Source organism: Pristis pectinata, chromosome 16 (assembly GCF_009764475.1).
Source record: "Pristis pectinata isolate sPriPec2 chromosome 16, sPriPec2.1.pri, whole genome shotgun sequence".
NCBI classification, from domain to species: domain Eukaryota; kingdom Metazoa; phylum Chordata; class Chondrichthyes; order Rhinopristiformes; family Pristidae; genus Pristis; species Pristis pectinata.
In genome coordinates this window covers 25,718,091-25,745,892 of record NC_067420.1, presented here as the reverse complement: position 1 = coordinate 25,745,892, position 27,802 = coordinate 25,718,091, and the positions used below count along the sequence as shown (strand labels likewise).

General features: G+C 38.2%; 1 protein-coding gene across 2 annotated transcripts in view; it reads left to right on the top strand.

Annotated features, from left to right (window-relative positions):
• Nucleotides 1–562: 562 nt before the first annotated feature.
• The window catches only part of LOC127578946 (zinc finger and BTB domain-containing protein 46-like), a 57,873-nt gene continuing 30,633 nt past the window's right edge, over nucleotides 563–27,802 (top strand). The window contains exons 1-3 of one of the 2 annotated variants that reach the window (XM_052031534.1): nucleotides 563–729; nucleotides 14,249–14,364; nucleotides 17,862–18,841. In XM_052031534.1, coding sequence (XP_051887494.1) covers nucleotides 14,306–14,364; nucleotides 17,862–18,841 — 1,039 coding nt within the window. In that variant the 5' untranslated portion in view covers nucleotides 563–729; nucleotides 14,249–14,305. The remainder of the gene's footprint in view (nucleotides 730–14,248; nucleotides 14,365–17,861; nucleotides 18,842–27,802) is intronic. The other variant, XM_052031535.1, reaches the window with a different exon arrangement.

Below are 27,802 nucleotides of genomic sequence, written 5' to 3'. Positions count from 1 at the left end.
TGTGCATTGCATGTGTGGTTCAGATATCACCTATGTGTATTCTATTCTGTCATGTGTATACCACTTTCTGTGTATTCTGTCTGTGTGTTTCTTAAGTATATAAGGCTGCAATGTAGTTTATATTATAAGTGTAGTCTGTTTATAAATATAGGTGAGTAATTTGTTTGTGTGTGAGAGTGAGATGTAGTTTATATTAACTTGAGTTGTGTGGTGGTTACTGCACCAGCCAGTATCTATAATATAGTTTATCTTGTGTGTGGGTTCATGCGGCAATCAGAGACCACACTGCAGTTTATATTCCGTCTGTTAGTTTCCGAAGTAGTCAGTGAGTGCAATATACTTTAAATTATGCGTGCTATGTATGTGTGTTATGCAGCTTTCATATGTGGAGTGTGGTTGTTGTGTGTGTGAGATGCAGTTCATATTACATATGTGAGTGAGTGCATGTGCTCCCGAAGCAGACAGAACAGTGTTGTCTACCTTGAAGTGCTGTGTATCTGTATTTTGTAGTTTGTACAGTGTGCGTGAGTTCATTTAGCAGCCAGGGGTGGGTCTATTCCTTACCCACAATACCAGGCTGTCGTTTCCGCTTGCGGCGAGAGCAGGTTCCTGGTTACTCAGGCTGGGAGGAGGAGGCGGTTTCTTGGGATCATTTCTTTTTCCCTCTTGTGTCGGAGTCACTGGTTTCGGGGCCCTGATCCGCTGCTCCACACATACATGGGTTAATCGGTGAGTGGCGGGCGGCGCACGTCCCCTTTTCGCTCAACTACTTTGTTTATCGGGCACCCAGGTATTTGGTGTGTTTTGTTGCTGCTGCTCCCGGCCGCTGTGGCTGTCGGCGGCGGTGGGTGGGAGGGTTTAAACCCGGACTGAGTGTAACCTCCGCCGCGGGGCCGGGGAACTGGGGGGGGGGGGGGGGGCGAGGCCGAGCGCCGATTGTTGCTGCGTCAACGCCCGTCCTTCGGCTCCAAATGTTCACTGGCCTCGGTGGAGATGGAGCCAAGTGCACCCCCCCCACCCCCCCGATCCCCCTTGCTCCCCTCACGTTTCCCTCCGGCCAAAGTCACCGAGAGTTGCAGTGGGGCTTGGAAACTACACGGAGAGCGCAGTGCGGGGCCAAGGCCGCGGCCTGGCCGCGTATTGTCTCCCCCCGAAGCCTGACTTTGTTCGGAGAGACCTGGTGTCGGCTCAGAGGATTATCCAGACTTAAATGGGCAAAAGCACAACAGCTTAACGATCTGGTCCTGTTGCAGAATGTCATCTTATTTTTAACTGAGTTTTACTTCTCCTCAATGCACATCATAATTCTGGTTAATGTTTTTTTTTAAATACACTTTATCCATTTTACCTAAAAGTCAGATTTGGCAGAGTTCTTGATGAACTGTTAAGCAATGTACTTGATCTCGCCCATGTGCTGCTTCCGTTTTGTTGCTGATAAATAAATGATTTGGATTATATTCCATATGCTTAAATATTTGGTGTGAACGAAGGGATCTTATAACGGGTAATATTTTGAAGTGAACCTCAGTGTTATAAGAAATGGTATTTTCACATTGACGTTCACTTAACTATTGTTTTCCCACTGTAAAATAAATACAGAAGCCCGTCACTTTCTTTAACCCAAATTACTTGACTGTTTATTTCCATAATTAAATCAAAACTTCACAAGTTAAACTGTTTGATTAAATGTGTGATTTTATTACCTACAAATAGGATGCATTTATGTTGATCACATTGAGTTGGTTCCAGATATCATAAAACAAAACCACAATATATTGGAAATGCAGAATAAAATGGAAACACAGTGGAAAGCCAGAGGAAAGTTGGTTGTATATTTTGTTGGAACCAATAAAAAAAATCAGCAAAGTGTCATAATTTTTGTAATTGGAATGATTTTAAACTTGTTGCTAATCCAGCTGTATAATTTAAAATACTTCTGTAAAACACACGTCCTATTTAATGGGGGGTTTCCACCTTGGTAGGAAAACCTGAATAATTGACTGCCAGACGTTGCTGGGGTGTTGTTTGCCCACATCCTCCATTCTCTTGGCACAAGTCTGTTCCAGCAGTTCATGTGTATCAACCTATTTAGAACTGTGGAGGCAGCTGAAGTGTACCACTTCCTGGTTGGAGTTTCCAGTGAGAACAGAGATGTCCCAGAAAGGGCTTTCCCATTTTATACATTTCACTGCTGGTCCTCTAAAATAATTAGTAATACGTGCTGTTTCACAGTTAATCTTTAATATCACAGTGCATGAACATTACAAGTATTGCTTTGCAGAAGGAATAGAGTCACTGATCCTAGATTATTACGGAATTATTGGCTTGGTCTTGAATTTTGTTTGGAGCATGTCGTAAAACTAATTTGAACATTAACGTTGTCTTGACAGGTTGACATATATTCAAAACTAGTTTATAAAAAATTAGTGCGTAAGATGTTAAAATTTGGCAAGAGCATTTGTTGAAATATACAATCACTAGATCATCTGTGATTTTTGTTGAACTTGCTTGTTGCCTTTGTACAATCATGCCATTTAGAATTTTAAGGAAGTTGAGTGCATGTGATTATTTTTAAAGTAATTAAGGGTGAGGAACTGGAGACCCAGACAGAGAACTAAACAAACCATACTTGAACAGCAAACATCTGAAACAAAGTCATGTATAAGTAGTAAAATAGTACATGAAGGAGTGGCGGCCCATTAAAGACAAAATTGGGAACTTGCATGTGGATACTGAAGGCACTGTCATGGTACTAACTGTTAGGACCATTGGCTTTTTTTTACTTGATTGATTTTTAATTAACTAGACTTGGAGATGCAAACTATTTCTGCATTTGGCGATGACAAAACTTGACAGTGTTGTGTAGTTCGAAGAGCTTTGTGATAGATTGCAGCCAGATATAAACAGGGTGATGGAGTGGCCAGATGAAGTTTAATGCAGAGATATGTGGGGTGATACATTTTGGTAGGAAGAATGAGGAGAGGCAACATTGAAGCCACTTAAAGGATACGTTTGTAAAAAGGGTGCAGGAAAAGAGGGACCTGGATTATGTAAGCACAAAACATTGAAAATGACAGGGTAGGTTGAGAAAATGATTAATAAGCCAGTCATAATTATGAGCTTTATCAGTTGAGGCATGGGATATAAAAGTAGGGAAGTTATCCTGAGCCTTTATAAAACTCCTGTTCAGCCTTAGTAGGAGTATTGTGTTTAGTGACCTGACTGGTGGAAATGTAATTATTTGGTTGTCATGTTATAAGAAGAATCTAAAGGCATTAGAGAGGGTCCAGAAAAGATTTGTGAGAATGACTCCTGGGATGAAGGGTGACGGTAACAAGGGTAGATTAAAGAGGTTAGGATCGTTTTCTTTTGGAAAAGAAAGATTGGGGAGAAGTTTGATATGTTTATAAAATAATTAGCAGTCTGGACGGAGCAGATTGTGGGAGGCTGCATCATTTGGAGGGATCAAGGGTTGGAGGAGTGACATAAGGAAAACATGCAGTGCATTTCAGATCTGGTAGAAGCAGGTTCCATTGTAGCTTTCAAGAAGGAATTGGATAAATATAGTGATGATAAATTAGAACAGGAGTCCAAAGACAGAGGTAGCTGTGGGAGCGGTATGGAGAATGTAAGTGACAGGAACTGGAAGCTTAGGGTTACTCTTGTGGACTGAATGGAGCATTGTTTTTTTTCTCTCTCTGTTCTTATTCATCTCCTAATATTTATATCTCCTCCAGTCAGATCAGCTGTAATTAACAAGCCTTCACCATCCTCTCTCAGCCAGTCATTTGGTCTCTCTTGGTTTTCACCCTATCACAGAACTTCTTTGTTTGCTCCACACCCCACCCACAAGCAATTTAAACATCTTTCATTCATAACTTCTAGTTCTGATAAAAGATCATTGACCTGAAATGTCGTCTGTTTCTTTCTCCACAAATGCTGTCTGGCCTGCTGAATATTTATAACACTTTCTGTTTTTATTCCATGCATGGTAAGATGATTGACAGAATATTAAAGATTACATTCAGAATGCATAGGCAATAGATGAAAAAATAGGTGAAAAGTTCTATCAGTCCAACACTACTGAAAAAAAAATCACCTATTTAGCTCTTTTGCATTTATGTCATTTTCCCCCAATTTTAAATGCTTAACCTTATTTGAATATTAGAAATGCTGTTTGGTTTGTTGGAGTCGACAAATACACCAGATGGTGAAACCACTAGGGGTCTGGGATCTTGAGAGGCCACAAAAGGTCCTTAAGCTATACCCCTGGATGTTTTTGAAAAGATTTGCAAAGCATTGGTGCCAGTATTTAAAATATTGTCAAGCTGTAAATCTGCAGATTTTAATTTTAAGACCAGGTGATACTTTTGAAGTTATTTGTCCAGTATGGGGCACATATTTAGCCAAATGCAACATACCGTTTTTAATATGTTATTAGAATGAAGACTTTGTGGTCCAGTTATGCACCCCAGATAGGAGGGAGGGGGAAAATATGTTTGGAATGCAGAGTATTTGAACAAATGCATTCTGCATGTTTTCTGAGAAGAACAGTTTGAGAAGCTCATTTGTATCTGTCTTTTTGTTTCCTCCCCCTCCAACTCCATACATTTGCATTGATTCACTTTCCTATGTCTTCAAATTGTTTTTGAGGACTATGGATTTTTTTATATCATTCTGGAAATATGTGCTGGACTCAACTTCTGTTAATACAAGATATTTCACAGAAATTTTATCAAGCAAGGGTAAATAATTCGTGCTGAAAAATATAAGGTGGTATTTGGGGAAAATTATCAAAATCTTTTTCAAAGTATAGTTATAATGAGGATTTTGGAGTTGGAAGGATCTTGGGATGATTTTTTATATATATATAACCTTGGCAGCCACAGACAACTTAGAGTGGAATGTTATAATTTAAGGATATTTAGGTATTCTGAATTGGAGCAGTATAAATGTCTTGATAATAAAAAAAGACTGCAGATGCTGGAAATCTAAGTTTAAAAACGAAGTGTTAGAAACCCTAAGTATGTCAGGCAACATCTGTTTTAAAAGATGCCAAGAAGTGAATGGAGTTGGTGTCTAGGGAAAAAGTTTTAAGCAGATTGCTGCACTATTGCAAAAGTGTTTAATCCATGATCCATAAATTATCTTGCATTTTTCCTAAAATTATCTTGCATTATCAGAGTAGCACATCAAAATAGATTATTTCAGAAATCATCACAGATTTTATTTTGAGTGGTCTAGTGTGAGCTTTTATATTGGCTTGATGTACTGTTATGTGGAAGCTAGTATGTTCAGTCAACCAACAATGCCTCTGTTTCAACTTGGGAGTATCTTCAAAGGTAATTACTGATAGACTTCCCTTAAATTAATTTGTATTAGAAGTGTCCACTCCATCCATAATTTGATGAATGTGGCACAGTCGTTTCTAATTCTAGACACAGTTAGCTTGGAGGGGTTCATTTAAAGTAAATAGCAATGTATCAGATTAATTCATGAATTTTTCAACTTCTGGTGATCCAGAGATATCAGAAGAACTTCAAAATTATACAGAGAGAAAAAAGGCAGTGGGATGTGCAAATACTTAGCCGCATTTATTTTCCAACTAGAAACGTTGTAGTAAAAGTTTTAATGAATTGTCTGCAAGTGGGTGTTTCTCACTCTAAATTTCCTGTTCAGAATGGGTGGAGTGGTGGGAGGAAACCAACATGACTAGAACTATTAAGTGAGAACCCTGTTAAGTTTTATTCGGTGCTGATTGTGGGAACGTTTTGAAGACTGTTTGCCTTAGCTTTACTTTTCAGTGAGTGAGTTTGGAATTGCCAGAAGTGTCAGTTGCACAGCAGGAGTGCTCCTTGTGGGTTCTTGCTATCCTTTGAACAGGGATATTTTGGAGCCTTGGATGTAATCCTTTCTCTAAAAATGAAATAATCACTCAAAATAACAGTACATAAGCTCATAAGATGGGGATATTGCAACATTTTTTTTCATTCAATTTATTGGCCTTGTACAAATGAATACAGGTGGCTCTTGCCAAATAGTGAGAAGCTAAAATAATCCTGACATTCCATTTGTTTGCTGCTACAGGCTGGTCATTTCTTCTTGGCCTTGGCTACAGAAAAATATTTTTTCCAGTGATGCTTGGAGCAGTATTGAATCTTTGTCTCCTCACTTGAACTTAAGTTTTGATGTTTGAGTATCTTTCTTAAAAAGAGAAAGAGCTTTAGTAGCACCTGTATATATTTTAAAATAAGAAAACAATTTAAGATAATTTGAAGTCCTTACCATCTATCTGGTGCTTTTTGGTCTTGTAAGGGCACTTCAGTTAAGAGCAGAATAAACACTAAAATACCAATAATGATCCATATTAAAATAATTATTTGTAGGCTTTGCAATGAGGTAATGTCTCAAGAGATTTTTCAGATTCACTGTACTCTCATGCAGAAAATTTCAAAAGAAATATTTGAAAAGAGTATTGTGAAAAATGAGTAGATAAATTAGTAAAACTTTTCCGAAAATTAGTTTCATTATAATTGCTTTTCACTCTTGATGAATCATTTACTGTGCCTTGACGTATTTAATGTACTTGTGATTGTTTGCCTTGTAAGGATGCAACTTCAACAGAAGACATTGTGTGGATGTATATTGTAGTATTTAAAATATTACTGAGGAAACTAACAAATATAGTTGATATACTGTTTAATGTATCGTTTCTGAAAGTTGCATTGAGTTGAATTGAATTCTCTGCAGACGAAATGAATGTCTTTTCATTTAATTGTAACTATACTTGGCTGTCTATGATAATGTTGCTTGTTACCTTATGCAACTGGCGTACATAATCCAAGTGTATCATGCAGGTTGGTATTTTTAAATGGTCATACAGATATTGAAGTTGTATCTATGTTTACAGTTAAAAATACCAATTATAGAGCAACTTCAAGATATTTTCCTGAAATATTGTAACAGTTTATATTGAACTGTTACAATAGTTCAGGAAAGTATATAACAAAGTTGACAGATTATGTGTGTATTTCTACACGGTGGATGATGTTTTAGATGCCTCATACTAACAAATGTGACTTGTCACTTTTACAAATTCTCCTTCAACCAAGCAATTTGGAAAAACTACATGTTTTAGCAGGTATGCTTACTGTAAAGAAGATAAAAGGATTACTGTTACTTTCTCCCAAAAGTAGCATTTAACATCAATTATTGACTTGAACCTAAATGTGAGGTTTTTCCAGTGTCAGTCAAATAACACGCTCTGTGGCTAGCCTTGTTGAACCATTTTCCCCTTCCATTTTCTTTGAGGTACTGATTTAGACTGGGGTTTGGTCGCACAAGTACTGGCAGTATTCCATTACCTGCCAAATTGACTGCTTAGCATGAGCTAAAAAGGTGCATACTGACTTCTTGTTTCAACAGTAGAGTGAGGGAGTTTTAAAAAAAAGCTGAAACTCAGCTGGCTTCTGTTCCCATCTATGTTTATCCTGTGTACACTTTATAGAAATGATTACTCAGTTGTACTTAGATGGATGAAACCTGGCTCTTTGGCCTTTTAATTCCCTCTTTCTGCTTTCCTCTACCCCATCATCATGATCCTGATGGGCAACTAGAACTTGAAGTAATAATGTCGTTTGTTCTATAGGATTTATAAAATATAAATTTTTTTTAATACTCTAGTACAATTTGGTATAAAAGTGTTAACTGACCATCTTAGGGCATGCATGTTGCCTTTTCTGCAGTGTTCACAAGAGTAGTGATAACATTCTAGATTGTGTTGGGGAATGAGAGTTTTAACTGAGTTTACTTTGGATTGGTCCCTCAGCAATCAGTTTCAGAAGTTCTGAATTACTAGAAGACAATGAAGCTGTTTTCAATGAACAAAAATAGTTTATCATTAGTAAATGTGAATGTGTTTCATCTTCACACAGAGTCAGTTGTGTTGAAGATTGGTTTAACTAGTGTGCTTTTCAGATTTTTGCTCTCTTATACAAAACATCCTGTTAAAGGTAATCTTCCCAATAACTCATTGGAAAAATGCATCACCTGATGCAATATTACACAGCATCAAGGGTTGGGCATATTAGCTTTAATTGAGTATTAGCTAATTTTCTTGCATGTCTGGGTAAAAAGACCATGTGATTTTTTTGGGGGTAAATGATAGGACAGGCCTTCTGTCAGTGTACAAGGGAACAATCACCCAAGGAACAAAGGAGGCATTGAGAAAGAAGTGGGATAAGCCTTCTGGCTTTCCCATCTGGCCCATCATCCATTAAAATGATGGCTGATGTTGCATCTTGTAATTGGTCCATTTTCCTGCCCAATCCACATGCCCTGCATAATCATCTTTATTTTTGTCGGGCTGAGAAGAGGATTGAAGTGATAAGTGAAGTTAATGTCATAATGGGGTTGTCGTGGTTGTCATAAATTTTGGGTTGTAACTATTGGCAAAAGTAGCTACCCTGCTTACAGTAATTACTTATGTTGTGACATTTTATGTTAAGGAATCAAATTATCATTTGGATTTCTGAACTGTGTGGACTGGATGGAGGATTTAGTATTTTGGTATGTGGTGAAATGGTGTGAGAAATGATATTTATCCAAGTCCACATTTCAAATGGGCATTCATTTATGTCAGCCAAAAAGTGATGAATATTACTCATTTAGCCAGTTATAGTGTCTAAATGCTTTGTTTATTTTGGGCAGAAACCTCTGCTTGCTTATGTATACGAAATTAATGAAAATTTCTGAATTCATTGGATCCAGTTTGATGTACACACCTTTCTGGTGATGTTATACTCTGATCTTGACCAATTAACAAAGGATTTGCACACCTTATCAGTTGTTTCAGTAAGGATACTGATTATTTTTTCTCTCTGCAAAACTTTCTCATGTCTATTTAGGTAAGCCATAGTTTGCTTTGTTACATTGTGAAATGCATTGCATTGTAAGTATTGCATTTGGTAACATAATGGTACCATAATGCCTGGAGAATCATTTTTTTACCCTTTTTCCATGAGCTGGGTGGTCACTGCTTCCTCATTTCCAACTTTTCAAACAGGTGCAAGTTAACTATTGGTGAACAAATTAAGTATACAATGGTGATTGAATAGGAATGGATGGTGGGGGGGGGCAGGGTTGGGGAAGTGGCACAAAGTATCTCCTTTGAAAGAACAAATACATTTTGCAGGTAAGTGGCTTCCTGTGGAGTGAACACCCGATATTACTTGGCACATCGGAAGAGTATCAGAAAGATGTAGGAAACAAAAAGCCATGAGCTGTTGGCTGATGCTGAAAGAAGCCAGCTTCCTGAATAAATGTTTAAAGAAGAAAAACCTTGAAGGCCTGATTTCATGACTTCATTTAAAAATGGATGTGATTGTAGTCTTTCATGGAAACTATAAAAATATTGTATCCAAATGGGTGTTGGTAATTGATTCATCAGTTTCAGCACTCTGATATCTCAGGTTCTATGAAATTCAGCCTGTTGTTAACTTGCTATCAAAGTCAAAATAAGACTGGTATTGACACTTCAAAAAAGAAATCAAAGATTTTAAAAAAATAATTGATTGAATGGAGAGAGAGAGCACTATATTTGGAAGTGCAAAGGAGAATCTTGTTTTCCAGTCAAAATAGCTAAAGATGAATTTGAAAAAGATTTGTTTTAGTAAATTTGGTGCTTAACGTAGCTAGTTATTGCAGAACAAGAATAAACAGACTAAATAGAAAGTGATTATATGCAGTTAAAACAGTGGAATGAAAGTCAGAGCAGATGATGCTGAAGCTGCTGTGATGAGAGTACGCCATGAATATTATGCTCATTTATAGTCACTGAGGCAGGAGACATCTAATGTTTTGAATATGGTTCAGAAAAAAAGCTATAAAACATAATAGTTAGAACTGTTGGGGGGGGGGGGAAGAAATCAACAAAGTTGATATTTCAGCTTGTAAAATGATTTGGAGTTGACCTTGTACATGAATTCTAAGAATGAAAGACCAGGAATTTTCTGACTTTGCTCAACTCCACACTAAACTGCACATGCCTTTAGCAGCTCCTCTACTGGCAGTTTCACTAAGGCAGCTCCAACCTCTTGTGCTATGTAAGTGGCTTTCAAGTGACAGGACTAGAACAAGTCCCATTTGCAATGCTGGGGAGAAACTGACAGCTGGTTCCTCCAGAGACATAGGAGACCACAAATGCTGGAATCTGGAGCAATCAACAATCTGCTGGAGGAACTCAGCAGGTCAGGCAGCATCTATGGAGGGATATGGTTAATCAGCTGTCATGACTGTTAAAGAATAGCAGTTAATGAGTGAATGTATTTCACTTTGATAGTATTCAATAGTTACTAAGGAGTAATGAAACCAATAAGACTTTTAAGTGCTTGAAATATTTAAAATATTCAATACATCTGGAAAGAAATTGTCTGATCTCTTATTGTTTTTAACTTGACTGAAATGCCATATGCAAGAGTAAATTCCCTACCGACAGAGCCAAGTCACTGCAGGAAGTTTGTGTTTCCTTGCTGGATGGAATAAAGAGTCCGATGGTAAAGTGTGATTGTGAACATGTATCAATGGTTATGTATGCCATATCCAGACATACTTGCATAGGAGTCCTGACTTTAAATTGGGGAAATGTTGATACCTCGGTCCAGAACAATGTGTTTTCTTGAGAAAATTTGACCATGTTCTGGAAAATGTTGATCTGAAAATGTCTATGATAGGATGCAGACCATAGTTGTATGTGGTGCAAATGTTGAAAGGTTGCAGCATGCTGTTGTGCAGAGGGACTTGGGAATGCTTGTGCATGAATTGCAAGAGGTTGGTTTGCAGTTACAACAGGTTATTAAGAAGGCAAATGGAATGTTGGTCTTCATTGCTAGAGGGATTGAATTTAAGAGCAAGGAGGTTATGCTGCAACTGTACAGAGTACTGGTGAGGCTGCACTAGGAGTACTGCGTGCAGTTCTAGTCTCCTTACTTGAGGAAGGATATACTGGCTTTGGAGGTGGTGCAGAGGAGGTTCACCAGGTTGATTCTGGAGATGAGGGGGTTAGCCTATGAGGAGAGAGTGAGTCACCTGGGACTATACTCACTGAAATTCAGAAGAATGAAAGAGGGTCTTACAGAACCATATAAAATGATGAAAGGGATAGATAAGATAGAGGCAGGAAGGTTGTTTCCACTGGTAGGTGAAATTAGAACTAGGGGACATAGCCTCAAGATTCGGGGGAATAGATTTAGGATGGAGATGAGGAGAAACTGCTTTTCCCAGAGAGGAGTAAATCTGTGGAATTCTTTGCCCAGGGAAGCAATGGAGGCTACCTCATTAAATATATTTAAGACACAGATAGATTTTTGCATAGTAGGGGAGTTAAGAGTTATGGGGAAAAGGCAGGTTGGTGGATCTGAGTCCACGGCCAGATCAGCCATGATCTTATTGAACGGTGGAGCAGGCTCGACGGGCCAGATGGCCTATTCCTGCTCGTATTTCTTATGTTCTTATGGTGACAATTATCTTAAAAGCTATGTTGGAGACAGAAAAGAAGTAAGAAACAAATTGAAATAGAAGTACAGCCACATAATTGGAGAGAGAGGGAAGAAAATGGCTAGTTGTGTGAAATATTTAAATCAATATTAAGTCCTGAGGGCTGCAACGTATGTGAAAGAAAGATGATGTGCTTTTCCTCAAGTTTAAGTAGGGCATTGTTGGAGCAGTCTTGCAGGTTCATTTTGGAGAGGCTACAGTGGGAATGAGATGGAAAATTGAAGTGAAGGATGACTGGAAGCTCAGAATTGACATTGTGGTCTGAATGGAGATGTTCTGCCAATTCTTTGCTATCATCCCATTCCAACCTTTCTGGAACAATGTAGGCGATTGAAGGCAATGATGTCCAGTGCTAGCTTGAGAACCAGCATCTCATCTTTTGTCTGGCTTTGTTACAGCGGTCATTTGATTTTTCAATTTCAGGTGACCAGTCTTGTTTTCTTTCTCAACAGATGTGACTGTTCCTCTGTATATTAATTTCTTTCTCATTTTTCTTTTCTAAGTACAACAACTATTTTTATGAAAAGTAATTGTTGCTGTGACAGAGTGATTGTCTGTCTGTACCCAATTACAGACATTCCCTCTGTTCTCTCCACCCTGCCCTTCTCTGCAGCATAAAGTACTTGTGTTTCCTCACTTTTCTGGTTCTGATGAAAGGTGGTTGACCCCATTGACAGCATTTCTCTACCCCCTGCGCCTGCTTTATCTGCTGAGTGCTTTTTATCCAGAATTATCCAGTATTTAATTTTGGTCATCATGTGAGGTCCTCAATTGAATTGTTGTTAGTTTTTAATGCAAGGATAGTCTGGAATTTTCACCTGCAGTAACCCATTGTATTCCATTTTGTCCTCAATTCGTGATAATGCCTTCATGGCGTCACCTTGCAAAACAAACTGTTAATTTGTAATTTGGGAAATTGATTTATTATGGTCACATGTACTGAGGTACAGTGGAAAAACTTGTCTTGCTTACCATTCATATATATCAATTCATTACAACGGTACATTGAGGTAGTACAAGGTAAAACAATAACAGAGCACAAAATAGTGTTACAGTTGCAGCGAAAGTGCAGTGCAGGTAGACGATAAAGTGCAAGGTCATAACAAGGTAGATTGTGAGGTCAAGATGTGTTGTGAAGTGTAAACTACTGTAAAGAGGAGTGTATGAGTCCAGTACGAGTGTACCTTGCTGCACAGCATTTAGCAAGAGGCTATTTAGCTGAGGCATTAATTTGCCTTCGCAGGCTTAAGATCTGGTGGCATTATTAGCATACCGTATTAAGCAAACATATATCCTTTGAACAGTATCATTTATCTCATTGCTGCTAGTCGAACCCAGATATTCAAATTTGTGGGCAAGTTTGTTGACATTGCATCATGAGCAATTCAAAATTTTTTTTTATCTCACAAGCAAGCACTTTGAAACATGACAGGTGCTAGATAATTGCAAGCATATTCCACTTTTTCATTTCTCTTGTCAATTCTCAAATGATGGAGCTATGTATAAGCATTGTGTCAAAATTGATAGTTGCATTCCCTTCCATGGCATCCTGTTTTACACTTCAGAAATACCTGACAGTAAAATGTTCTGAGATGTAGTAACAATGTGAAACACATTCCATAAATGCAATTTTTTTTACTGTTAGTACTTCCTGTCCACTTACACACACGTCTGGGAAGAAGGAAAATGAAATGACAGTTTTAGAGTAGAACAGATTTACTGCTTATGAAATGCTACTCTTTTGAATAAGTGTTTAGTTCATTTTGAAGTTAACTGGTCCCTTTGAATGTGCTATTTGGAATTGTAATTCATACTTGTGCAATTATTTTGCGAAGTTCTGGCAATAAATTAGGTTAAGTGCATTTTAAACACGGTAGTTTATTCTACACAAAGCCATAACATGGGAATGTCCTCATCTTTCTGTTCCCCCTCCTAGTCATGATCATTGACTTGGAGATATTTTTTTCATTGCACTGTCATATTCTTTAATTGTTGTTGGATCTGGATACTACCAACGTTACTACGGGAGCACCGCAAAGACTCCAATTGTTCAAGAAGGCAGGTCATTGGCAAATTCTCGGAGTATTTTGAATGAGGAATAAATACTGGCCTTGCCAAGAACATCTGTAAATAAACTCAAATTTTGAATATGGAGCACATTTGAATTTTTGCCTGAATTTACCAACATTTTCTGATCTTTTGGAGAACTTCTAGTCTTACAAAAAAGTAACTTCTTTTCGGCATCTTCATTGTTATGGTCATGATGTTTGCTATTGAAAGCAGAATGGATCTGATTATAAATGATGAATTGTTTGCATTTATTCAAATTTTTATTCATTGAGAGAGATGCTATTTTTCAGAAAGTAAGGAGGTCTCCTTCTGTTTTAGATGTCCTTTATCCCAGTTTATTTTCTGATAACTCTTGCATTTTTAATGGAGCACTTATGGTCTTGCTCTCTGTTGACAGCAGAAGAAAATAGTGAAGTACACAAATAAGGAGAGGCAACAATTAATTTGGCTATTTTTTATGTTCATTGTTTTTAAAGAGTTTATATATTTAAAAAAACAGTTTGGGCATAATTTGAAGCCTTTAGCTTAACTGGAATTTTATTTCATTTTTGGCTGCTAATGAAATTCTAAAATTTGTGTTCTTGTACAATAATGGAACATTTGCTATTTATTTGTTTGTTTCTAGGTAAGATACCTCGTCATTTAAAACCACTGGGAGATCGTGAACAATCCTGGGGACAGAATGGGAAGGAACTGGCACTACATTGATGAAGGGGAAGGACAGCGGGAGAAAGAAAGACAGTAAGCAAGAAAAGATGAAACTATAATCATTGCAAATTCTTGGCTATTAATTGAACATCTGATTTTATTTTATATACTGAAGGAATGTGCTAAAAACAAGGGAAGATCTTGTCATAATTGAACTAAATTTGGCACTTTCAAACATTGTCTACAATAAATATAAATCTTGGAGATCCTCAATGCACAATAGAGGATCGCAGTGGTATATTCAGCTGAAAAGTCGCTGATACAGAGATGTCATTAGACGCAATCAGCTATATGGTAGGGGAACAATTATAACTGTGGAAATGGAGTAGCGGTGGGGTGGGGACATCTTGCTGAGAGCTTACCAAATGTATGTTTAATTTATTAAGATTTTCTCTCTGTGAGAGGGGATTAATTGAATTGCTTTACTTTTATTGATAATTTATACCAGCATAACCATAGAGCTTTACTTGTTTCTGAATCATTAAGACTGAATTTTGAGCATTTTTTCTTCCTCTTATTGATCTATTAGCATTATTTTGTTTGTTGCAGGAAGATGTACCAAATGTCTGGTTCATTTCACACAATGAGGTTGCACAAAATATCAGAACTGGACCATTTGTGAAGGGCTTCTTTCATAGCAACTTTGTGAGATCACCATTACCATGAAGGATAAGAGCAGTAGGCATATGTGAATGCCACATGTTATCCTAACTTGGAACTGTCTTGCAGTTCTTTCTCGTTGGCTCAACCCAATTATTGGTACTCTGTCCGATGGCCTTGTGGGAATAATGTCACCACAAGGACTGCTGTGGTTGAAGGAAGTAGTTCACCACACCATCTCAAGGGCAGTTGGCAATACTCAATAAATGCTAACCTTGCTAGACATTCTCAGTTCCCATAAATGAACTTTTAAACAAGTTTCTTTTGCCTTTTTGTCTGCCACCTGGAACTTGTCAATATATTTAGTGCTGTGAATGACAGAAACAATTTGAATGTACCTTTTTGAGGTTTAATAATGTATTACGTGACAATAAAGTCAGTTCTGTCCACGTGTATGCTTGCCAAGATTGCTAACCAGATATTGTTGGACAGCAGCCAATGATGGAATCACCGAATTTACTGTGTTTCCTTCCTCTTAATTTGGGCATTCAGTAGTTAGCCGTGGTCCTTCACTGTTGTACAAGTGTGATAGACAAGCTTGTTAGATAATCTAATTGTACTTGACCTTTGGTTGTATCAGTGCCACAATGAGTACTGAATTTGTATGATCTTGGTTTTCTTTTGGATTTAAAGAAAATACCTTTCAGAATTCCAGTCATTGTACATTTTTTTTTTCTCTTCCTACTATTCTGTTGTTAAAAGTTCCTTTCCCTGAACCATGCTTGATTTATAAGTGGACAGATAACTATCATTTTGTATCTCTAATTTTGTCTATTTTAAATATACTGGCTGGGGACAGCATATGGTCAGATGATTCCGAAACCTGTTCTTGCTGCAATATTGTCTTGAAATTATTGTCCTGTAAATAATCTGTGTGGTCGAAGATGGGAAAATGTGAGATTATTCACTTTGGCAAGAAGCAAAGACAACTAGAATGTCTCTAACTGGTGAAAATGTTGGTGTTCTGATTCACAAGGTACAGAAAATTAACATGTAGCTACAGTAAGCTACTTGGACCCCCAAACTATTTATAAGCTGGAAGAGATATTGACAATGGCAAGGAGGTTGGACTACAAGGATAAGGAAATCTTGTAACATTGTACTGGGCTTTGGTAAGATCCCACACAGAACATTTTGTATTGCTTTGGTTCCTGTACTAAGGAAAGATATGTATGCCTTGTAAGCAATGCATTGTAGATTGATCAGATTGATTAGTGGGAGACGGACCTGTCCCATGAAAAAAATGAGTAAGATTGCAGTCAAAAGTTCAGCAAAAAGAAGAGCAGTGTCATTGAAATGCAGATATATCTAGAGGGAATTTACTGGATGTATAATAAGAGGCTGTTTCTTCAGTCTGGTAAATCTAAAACTGGGGTCATAGGTTAAGGATAAAGAGTTGAGATTTTTTCATACATCCATCCGTGATCGAGAGAATGAAGGGAACTTGGGACCGGGTGAGCAAATGGACACTATGTAGAATTAGGTTTATGGAATGGAGTAGGCTCAAGGAGCTGGAATGGCCTAAATCTTCCAAATCTTTGCTCTTTCTTCCAGAGTATGAGATCAGCCATGAATCACTCAGAAGATCAAAATAAAACTGTAGATGCTGAAAATCTAAAATAAAAGCAGAAAATGCTGGAACACTCAGCATTTCAGGCCATATTCCGTGGAAAGAGAAATGGTTAATGTTTCGGGTTTGGGACCCTTTCTCAGAATGGGTCGCAGTAATCAACTTGGTTGATTTACTTAATGGTTCTTCGTCGAAATGTGGTGGTCTTTACATTAGGGAGAGCAAATACAGATTGAGCAACTCCTTTGCAGAACATCTGCATTAAATTCACAAACTTGTCTGATGTGAGGCCTTTGACCTCCCTGCATACATAGTGTCTATTTTGAGCACTTGGTTTTTTATTTGTTTTGCAGCATCAGACATATTTTGCTTTGATCTGAACCAATAAATAACAATTAGTTGATTTTGGAAGTGTTGGGAAAGTCCTCGCTCCCAGCCCAGGGACTTTCCACTGCCCCTGCCACAGGCGCACCTGCCCCTACACCACCTCCATCCAGGGACCCAAACAGTCCTTTCAGGTGAGACAGAGATTTACCTGCACCTCCCTTAACAGCATCTACTGCATTTGGTGCTCCCAAGCATGGCCTCCTCTACGTTGGCGAGGCCAAATGCAGACTAGGTGACCGTTCTGCAGAGCACCTGCACTCTGTCCATAACCGCAATCTGTATCTCCTCATTGCCAGTCACTTCAACTCCCCCTCCCACTCCATCACAGATATGTCAGTCCTTGGCCTCCTCCACTGCCAGGAGAAGACCAAGTGCAAACTGGAGGAACAGCACCTCATTTTCCGTCTTGGAACCTTGCAGCCTAATGGCATGAATATTGAATTCTCCCACTTTAAGTAATCCCCTCAACCCCCCCCCCCCCCCCCCATCCATGCCTCCTTTTCATCTCTTTCCTAGCCTATCTCTCCTTCTACCCTTTTTTTTCCTCCTTACCTTTGACCCATCCCCTAGTGGATCTGCTCTCCCCTCCTCCCCTGCACCTGCCTATCACTACTTCTAACCTGCATCTACCTATTACCACCTTGTACCCACCCCGCCTCCCCTCTTTTGTCAACTATCACTGTTCTTCCCACCTATATATTGGACTTCCCCTTATCTTCAGTCCTGAAGAAGGGTCCTGACCCGAAACGTTGACCGCTTGCTTTTCTCCACGGATGCTGCCTGGCCTGCTGAGTTCCTCCAGCATCAGAGTATTTTTCATCAGGCAGAAGCATGTTGTCTTGTATACGGAGCCACATTTTTGTTGGTATGTAAGACTAATTTAATTTTTTTCTCCACTTTATTCTTTTACTAGAATTCAGAAGCAGCAACAATATCTGACAATGAACAATCGAAAAGATGATATGGAAATCCCATCACACTACCGCCACTTGTTACGGGAATTGAATGAACAGCGGCAACATGGCATCCTTTGTGATGTATGCATCATTGTAGAGGGAAAAATCTTTAAAGCACATAAGAATGTTCTGCTTGGTAGTAGCCGCTACTTCAAGACTTTGTACTGTCAGGTGCAGAAGATGTCCTCGGATCAGGCTACTGTGACTCATTTGGACATAGTCACTGCGCAAGGTTTTAAAGTAATCATAGATTTTATGTACTCAGCGCACCTAGCGTTGACGAGCAAGAATGTCATTGAGGTAATGTCAGCTGCAAGTTATTTGCAGATGACAGACATAGTTCAGGCATGTCACAGTTTTATCAAGGCAGCTTTAGATATCAGCATAAAGACTGAGCCATCAGAGGATATTATGGAGTATGATATGGGAGCCCCCTCAAGCAGCAGTATTGATGTTGTAACACCAGTAGCAGTGGGCAGGAGTAGTTCTCCTTGGTTGGAAAGACGGCGGACAAGCCCAGCAAATTCTTCTGGAGATTCAGCAATTGCAAGTTGTCATGATGGTGGAAGCAGTTACAGTAAAGAGGAACACGAGCAGAAAACTGACAGTCATGATGACATCTCTTCACAATCACTCTGGTCTAGTGACATTGGTTACAATTCATTTAGAGTCAAGGAGGAACAGATATCTCCCTCACATTACGGAGGTGCTGAACTGAGAGAAACCCACCTTGGAAAGAGCAACACTTCAGCACAGACTGCATTTTCTGATCAGGTCCCTGAGGTGTGGCAGCTGCCTGGCAGGAAAAAGAATCGTAAAAATAAACAAACAGTGCGCCACATTACACAGCATGTTGAAGTGGACAGCAGAGCCAGCTCCCCAATGCCATCAATGCTCACTGTTGGTGGATGGCCATACAATAGCCGTGATGGGACAGGTAAGCAAAATTTTTGCGGAGTCATATACTTAAAATTTAATGGCTGTTATCAGATCATCAGATATTATGCCAAAGAAGATGGCTATTCACCTCTGTGCCAGCTTTTGAGAGGAGTAATGTAAAGGAGTCTTGCTCTAAAGGGATGATTTTCTTACAGCCCTTTGTTGTAAGGGTATAGTTAATATCCAGATATGTCCTTTTTCACTCTCAGTTCTAAGTCAAAATATGAAAAGACCAAATTTTAGCTTAGAGAAGCTAAAACCTTAGCTTTGCAAAATCTTACTGTGAACTTCACTTTTGAAGGGCTTGTGGTTATCATCCACCTGCCAATGAAGGGTCTATAATTTCAATTGACATTTTAAAAAAAAGTATATGGAATGATATTGTTTCTATCTCCCATTACTGTCATTTTGCCACTGGATTGGATGAGTCAACTTGCAGATTGCCTATTAACATAACTAACTTTTTGTGTGGTTGAGCGATGAACGTGAGTTCACACACAATTGTCGCTGCAGTTGATTTGGGTGTGGGTGATATATTGGGGATTAATTTTACACTTGGAGGGATAGTGCTGCAATAATTTCTCTTGTAGTTGGGCTTGTTTAAATTTCCCTTATTTTTCTCCAACTCTTTCTTAAAACTGCTATTTTTCTTAGTTAATCTTGTTCAGAATTAACCGGAGTCTCACTAGTTATGTGAATACTGTTCGGCACAAGTTGGCAGTAGAGTTTTCAGTGGATGTACAGAATTGAATTTGAAAAGCTAAGAACTGCAGTTGGTGGAATATAAACAAGAAATGCTGGAAATAGTAATTGGGTCAGGCAGCATCTATGGAAGCAGAATGGTGTTAATTTTTCAGAGCGATGGTGTGTCGATTAAAGTTGGAAATCAAATGTGTTTTAAGTTGTACAGGAGGGAGAAGAATGGAAAGAGGATGGGAAATTTCAGTGACAGGTTAGAAACCAAGGAGATACAAGTGATACAAATGGTGGTTATACCAGTCAAGAGGGCAGTGAAAGCATGTTAAGTTACAACTGATGTATCTGGATGAGATTTAAATATTAGGCGATGATGGTGAACGGGGGGAGAGAAAAACAATACTGATGCAGGCACTGCACTTGAACTAGTCAAGGTGTCATGCACGATCTGTGGACAGAGAAAAATGGTTAAACTGTGTTAAATTTAGAGTTGGGTTCTCAAGGTTGGTATGTGCCGCTGTAGAAGATAAAACACTATTTTTCAAACTTTTGTTGGTCAAAAACATAAGCCTATCTAAGAGTCTCTCAAACGTCTCTATCATATCTGCCTCCACCACCACCCCTGCCAGTGCATTCCAGGCACCCAGTAATCTCTGTGTAAAAGAAAAACATGCTTTTCATATCTCCTTTGAACTTTCTCCCTCTCACCTTAAGTGCATGCCCTCCAGGGGAAAAAGATACTGGCTATCTTCTCTTTCTATGTCTCTCATTTTATAAACTTCTATCAGGTCTCCCTTCTGCCTCCGTTGCTCCGGAGAAAACAATGCTAGTGTGTCCAACCTCTCCTTGTAGCACATGCTCTCTAATCCAGTCATCATCCTGTTAAACATCTTCACCCTCTCCAAAGCCTCCACATTCTTCCTATAATGGGGTGACCAGAATTGAGTCAATACTCTGGATGTGGCCTAACCAGAGTTTTATAAAGCTGCAACATAACTTCCAGATTCTTTAACTCAGTGCCTCAACCAATAAAGGCAAGCATGCCGTATGCCTTCATTATCACCCTCTCACGACTGCAGTAATTTTATGACTGACCCATTTGAATTTCTGGTTAATGATGACCATCAGAATGTTAATAGTGGGGACTCAAGGATGTTAATTCAGCTGAATATAGATTGTTGGATTCTTTCTTGTTGGGGATTGTCATTGTCTGGCAACTTTGCTGCAGGAATATTATATTCAACTTCCCAGTCCACACTTCACTGTTTGCTGTGTCCTGTTTTTAATCATCTCCTATTTGTATTTCCATACAGATCAGTTCCCATGAACAATCTTCACCCTCAGCCTGCACTACCTGTGTCATTGAGTCTATTTTTGGTCTCCCCCTCCCCCATTTTCATTTTTTAATTCTCTTTTTCTGCAACTTAAAATGTCTTATTTCCAATTTTTCTCAGCCCTTATGAAAGGTGACTAACCTGAAGAATTAACTCACTCTCCTTCGTTTGAGTCCTGATTTCTCAATATTTTAAATTTAAAATCATCAGTTGTACTATTACGTAATTGTATGCTTCTTTATAGGAAGTATGAATTTAAAAACATAGCTGTTTGGATGTTTTTGCAGTTTAAAATATAATTAAAATGGATCTGTTGGAACAAATTTACCCATATTACTCTGAATTAAGATCATTATTCATAATCATTATTCATAATCACAAGGTGTTGTTCATGTACTTTAATTGAGTCCATTTGTGCTTCCACCGGCTGCCCACCAGTTCTGTTTTGAATTGTCTTAATTCATTACTTTCCATTCAGGATTTCTAAGAAAGGTTCAAAATAATTAAAGGAAAGGAAGTGCTTGAGAGGCTAACTCTTGGGGAGCTTTGCTATTTCCCCTCTTGGCTTTTGCATTACAGTTGGGGCAGCTAGGTACATTACCAGGAGAATGGCTAATAAGTCATTCTTAAAATTTTTACTTAAAATCTACTTCATACTATGGGGAAATTGGGTGCAATGTTTACATTTGCATCTACTTTCATGGTCCAGCACCATTTGGAAAGCAATTTGAACAGTTTTCTCCAGAAATGAAGATTATTGTTAATGATGCCTAATTTCTCATCAGTGATCAAATGGCAAAGAACTGCAGATTCTGAAATCTGAAACAAAAATTGAAAATGCTGGAAACACTCAGTAGTCAGGCAGCATTTGTGGACAAAAAGAGTTAGTGTTTCATGCTGATGAGCTTTGATCTTTCATCTGCATTTAACTCTTTCTCTCCAGAGATACTGCCTGATCTTATATATTTTTCAGCATGTTGTTTTACTTATGATTTTCATACTGAATTTATCCTTTGCATAAGCATGCTATGCTACCTTTGCAGTGTGTTGTATATTTGCACTGAACCTCATGGTTCTGAGTTTATCATTTGATGATATGAATGCAAATGAAGAAACAGATGATTTTTAAAATTTGCCATTACTACAATGAAATTATTTAGCAGTACAAACAAAGAAGCATCATTAACTGGAAATTTCTGCAAAATGAATGCTTCCATCAAATCCATCATTAGATTTGTCCTTTCTAAGGAGAAAATTGTAGAGAATACTTAGACTGAGTAGATCAAAGATGGTTTGAGACACTTTAGCATCTTCCTTTGAAAGGAAATGACAGGAACTATGTCTAACTCAAAATATCTGAAAAGAGCTTCAGCATCAGTGTTGAGAGGATGACCCGCCTCTAATTGCTGAGCACGTCAGTGGCTTCAGTGGCCAAGGGCTCTGACAGCACCCAACTGTTGGGCTGCAGATCCAGTTGCACTTGCAGCCTGGCTGTTCCAAGACAATTGCAATACTGTCATCTTCTAAACAAAATGGAAGTTGTTTTGTCCACAAGAAGGAGAAAATGCATCTGATTTGGGCCAGTTACCATTCCATCAAGCTGTTTGTGTCAGTAAAATGATGCTTCAGTCGTCATTCAGCCAGAACTATTGTGCTCACTGGATTTGGTCCAAGTATGTATAAAGGAACTAAATTCCATAGGTGAAGGTGGAATAGGCAACTGCCCTTGACTTTGAGCATTTGACTGAGGATGGTGTAAAGCTTCCTTCATAAAACTGAAATTGATGTGGATAAATCATTGAACTTGCCATTGACTGTGGTGTAAGTCTGCACAAAGGTGTCTTATTGGTGGAGGGCAGTCATCTCTCCCCAGGAGCATCACTGCAGAAGTTTTCATCTACTCCTCGGCCGCAATCATATCCATTTCCGATGATCATTAGGTCAGAAGGAGGATATAGATGTTGAATTTGTTCAGTGCCATTGAAATTCTTTACCTCTTCCTCGCTGATCATATAATGGAGAGATTCTTGTCTGCTGTTGTGAATGAATGTCTGAGAATCCTTTGGACAGACTAACCAATGAACAAGAAAGACTTTGGTAAGTTACATTGTTTCCATAGGTGAGCTTCTGGTACTAAAGCAATTGTAGTATAAATCATAGTTATGATGGAGGTTGAAATCTTTAGAAGATGGGAAACAGTATCCACATCACCCTGGGGTGTGAGCTAATTTGCACAACAGAATGCTCATCTAAATGTTTTTTGAATGCCTATTATTTCAAAAGAATTTATAACATTTTTGTGGCCAAATTTATTGGAATAATTATTATTGAGTTGGTGAGTAATACTTTATTGCTCAAATTTAGTAAAATCTTCCATTATGTGGATTTTAAAAATTAACCAAAATCAGAATATATTTAGAAATTTTATGAAAGCTTACGAGTGTACAGGTGAGTGGTAGAATCTGGGAAGAGTTGAAGAGAATGTTTGGAGAATAAAAAATGAGACTGATGTATGATTAGTATAAATGGGTGCTTCAAGGTTGGTGCAGACTCAATGGTCCAAAGGGCTTGTATCCCTGCTCTATCTTTCTCTCACTGTCTCAAAGTATGTATTGAAGCTCCAGAGTTTCCTTATATTTTTATACTCGCATTATTTCTGACCAGTTGAATGCTTTGGTAATCTTGTATATTTTGGCAGTTGTTTTTGGCACATCCTTGACTTTCCAAGCAGTGTACAATACATAATTTGTAAATCTAAAATTCAATGTGTTGTCAAAGCTATTCAGTTTGGTTCAGCTGATCGGCTACTGGAACAAAGTCTGGGGTTGTGTGAGAGAAGGTAGATGCTGGGAGTGGCCAAGAGGATGTTGGGGAAAATCTGGGAGCAGCTTAAAGGAGGGCCAATGACCCTATGAGTTGGTTATACCATCCAGCTCATTGAGGTTGAGGCCCAGTAGTGCAACTGAGAGATGGCCTTGCACATCACTTTTCTGGTAACACGAGATGAATTGTTTAAAACAAATTGGAATGGTGAATGTAGATTTTTATTAAACAATAGGAGAGGAGCCATTGCAACCTATTGTCTTGCCCCCATTGTCACTAAAAATTGTATGCACTTTTCCTCCTTTCTTATTCCTCACTCCTCCTTTATGATGATGAAGCCACCAGTTTATTGGTTTAGAATTCTACTGCTCCATACCCTGGATCCCCCTTTGAGATACTCATTGAAGCCAACTGTTTTGACTAACCCTAATATCTCCTTATGCCTCGGTGCCACTGTTTGTTTGAAAACAATCTTGTGAATCACCTTTGGAATATTTTGTCTAGTGAAAGGCAATGTGCCTTGTTCTCCCCCATTGCTTGCTTTGTTAGCTTTTTGTTATTTTACTCAAGTTGGTTAATTGAAAGTTCTTAACTAATTCTCTTTTTCTCACAGATTCTCTGTGGCCTCTAGAGTAGAATACACTTGGATATTGTAATTTCTGTTTATATAATTATGTATAAATTCTCACTTTTAAAAAAAAACAAAGCTTGAAGCCTTTTGCTTCATAAAATTACGAGAGAGGAATGAATTGCATGTCATTGGCTTTGTTATGTGTCCCTCAGTGTAAAGTGGCCAGCTCCCACTGTTTTAATTAAAAACAAAATTATCTTTGTGGGATGTTTGTACAGAGTTTAGTTTCAGCAATAAAGAATGTTAGCACACAAGCATAAAATTAATTAAATTACTTTTCCCTCTTGCATTCTTTTCTCAGGAGGGACTTGAGCATAAAAAGCCATGTCTGTCTTTATTGATATTTGATTAGTGATTGTCAGTGGATAAAAGTTAATTTAAATAAGTGATACAACGTTAAGTGTGAATGCACACTTTATTGTAAGTAAGTGGGGAATTTCCATTAGCAGCTCAAAAGATGCATTACTGAAGGTTTTCTCTCCAGCTATACAAAAGTGATTTTGTCTGTGCTTCAAATTTGTTAGGAAAGCTGATATTCTAAACTTTCTATTCTAAAGTATAATTAATTAAAAGAGCATTTTAAAGATATAATTAATATTCCCCTTAATTCTTTGTTGACTTATGCCATGCATTAAGTTGCCTGTAGAGTGAAAAGGAAGCAGTTTGTGAAGTAGGTCTTAACTTTTGCTACTTTGGACCATGTTCTCAGATTGCGCACATGGAACAGTACAAGTTGACTTACCTTCTCCGTATGTTGAATCTTGGAACAACTCTAAGCAGATTGATAGCATTTTGGAGTGCTGAAAACTTCAAGACTACCAATTTACATAGTGGCTGACAATTGATAGACGAATTGTTGCATAACAGGATGATTCAGGTGGAAGTAATCCTTAGAATTTGAAGATTCAAATTATCTTGCAATATCATATTTTAATTAAGAGCATAGTTAAATACCAGGATTTTATTTTGAAAGGCAGCTCTTCCTTTCTGCACTCCAACTCCTCTTTAATGTTTTTGTTCAGTTGTCTACACAGGCAATTCCCTCCATCTCTTAATTATCCATTTGCTACAGTTTTTTTTTATTTGAATTGCCTAATTAATCTATTTTGCCTTTTGCCCGCTCTCATTTTTCACCAAGGGTAGATCAACTTCAGTTCTCAACTTAATGAACCCCTTGGTGGAATTAAATTAGGCTAATGTGTTCAATGAGATGTAGTAAGATATGATTGGCAAGTTTGCAGATGATACTAAAGGAAGGTTATTTAAGGCTACATCAGGATATAGATCTGATGGAAAGGTGGCGTGGAGCATTGGCAGATGAAATTTAATCCTGACAAGTGCAAGGCGATGCATTTTAACAAGTGAAATAGGGCTAGGGCATAACCATTAAATGGTAGGTGCTAAGGAATGTTGATGAACAGAGGGAGCTTGGGGTTCAAGTCTATAGTTCTCTAAAAGTGCAACTCTGGTAGATAGGGTGGTGATAGTAAGGCATGTTTGCTTTCATAGGTTGGAGCATGGAATGGAAAAGTTAGGAGGTTATGTGGCAACTTGACAAAACACTATGAAGAGGATTTGCTTGTGCTGGAGAAGGTGCAGAGGAGATTCACCAGCATGTTGCCTGGGTTAGAGGGTTTTAGTTATGGGCAGAGATTGGAATGGCTGGATTTGTTTTTCCTGGAGCAAAGGAGGCTGAGGGATCACCTGGTAGAAGTGTATAAAATTATAAGAGGCATAGATAGGATAAAATCTTTTTCCTGTGGTAGAGATATCGGAAATGAGAACATGGGTTTAAGGTGAGAAGAGTTTTGAATAGGATTAGAGGAGAAAGCTTCTCTATACAGAGAGTGATATCTGGAACTCGCAGCTATTGGAGATGGTGGAATCAGATATGGTCACTACATTTAAGAGACATTTAGGTAGACACTTAAATAGGCAAGGCATCAAAGGATATTGACCTAATGCAGGCAAATGGGATTATTGTAGATGGGCAAAATGGTCAACATGGACCGGGGCTGAAGAGCTCTTTTCTGTGCTGTACAACTTTAACTGTCTGAGATTATGGAAATTCAGAATTAAGAGCAAGAATGATGAAAATTTAGCGGCATGAAGTAGTGAAGCTTAAATGTAAGCATGTTTTTATTGGGAGAAGTTGAAGTTTCAATTGCCTCACAAGTCTCTTTTCTGAGTAAATTGATTTTGTTCATGGTGAGACATGCTCTGCCACACCTACGTATTGGATGATGCAGAGTTGTCAGTAAATGTTTTTCAGCAGATGGCACCTCTCTTGTCAGAGCCTTGAGTGGAGACGAGAAACTACAACTTCTCTCAATAAAAACATGTCAGCATTTAGCTTCACTGCTTCATGCTAACTTCCATCCTTCGTGGTCTTAATTCTGAAGTTGCTTGATTTCTTTTCAATAGGTTCAATGCCATTTTAAGAGACGTAACTCAGAATGGAATACTGTAACTTCAGATACAGAAACATTGGAATTAGAGGAGTAAAGAAAATTAGATGGCTGGAGGAGAAGTATTTTCAAGATTGGAGACGGGTCTGCTTTGTAGGATAGGTTGTGGGGAAGAGAGGGGGAAAGCTTCCTCGCCAAGATGGATGTAGCTGTTTGAAGCAAAGTGAATGCAGGAGCACCCTGGTGTTATGAAATTGATCAAGAGAGAAGAGTGAAAGGAGAAAGCTGAAACTTCTGCTGAGGACTGATCAGGATCAGAGGGCAGATCAGCATCTCCTCTGACAAACACAGAGATGAGATGTGAAGAGGAATAATACTCAGAAGAGGCATAGAATTACGTCCTTGAAACAAAAAAAGAAGGAAGTTTTTCTTTACAATTGTCATATTCTATAAAACTGCTTATTTCTTTAATAATTCGTTTAAAGATTTTATACACTTTCTACTACTGCTTTACCATAGTGTAAATCTTTTTGAAGTTTCAAGTATTTAGGGAGAACTGATGATCTGGAATATTTTCAGCCCTGTACCTGGCCCAGCTGTAAGCCTGGTAATAGGTTGGCAGTCCTTGAACACTAGAGTGAAGGAAGGCATTCTCAGATTCACATGGCTGTGTTTTGAATATTGTATTTATGGAGCTCTTTGTATTCCCACTGTAGTTATGTTTGTCATTCAATTGATAAGACTCGCAAAACTCTGTGCTATGTATAGATTCCATCAATGGAGTGCTAATACCTGATGTGCTAATGCAGTCAGATTTGACATGATGACAGGCAATACAGAATAAATACTTGACAACTAATGTATTTGTATCCACATTAATACCTAGTTATCTTTCAAAAGGATGTCCATTTTCTTTTCTACATTCAAGTTTGCTGTAATAGGTCTATATATTTGTTACATTGACATAATAAAGAATTTTTTGCAGCTTTTAGATTTTTAACAGTGAGTTGTATTGTATCATTAATGCTATTGCTAATTCTCAAGTTTTTTATTTGCATTGAGTTATG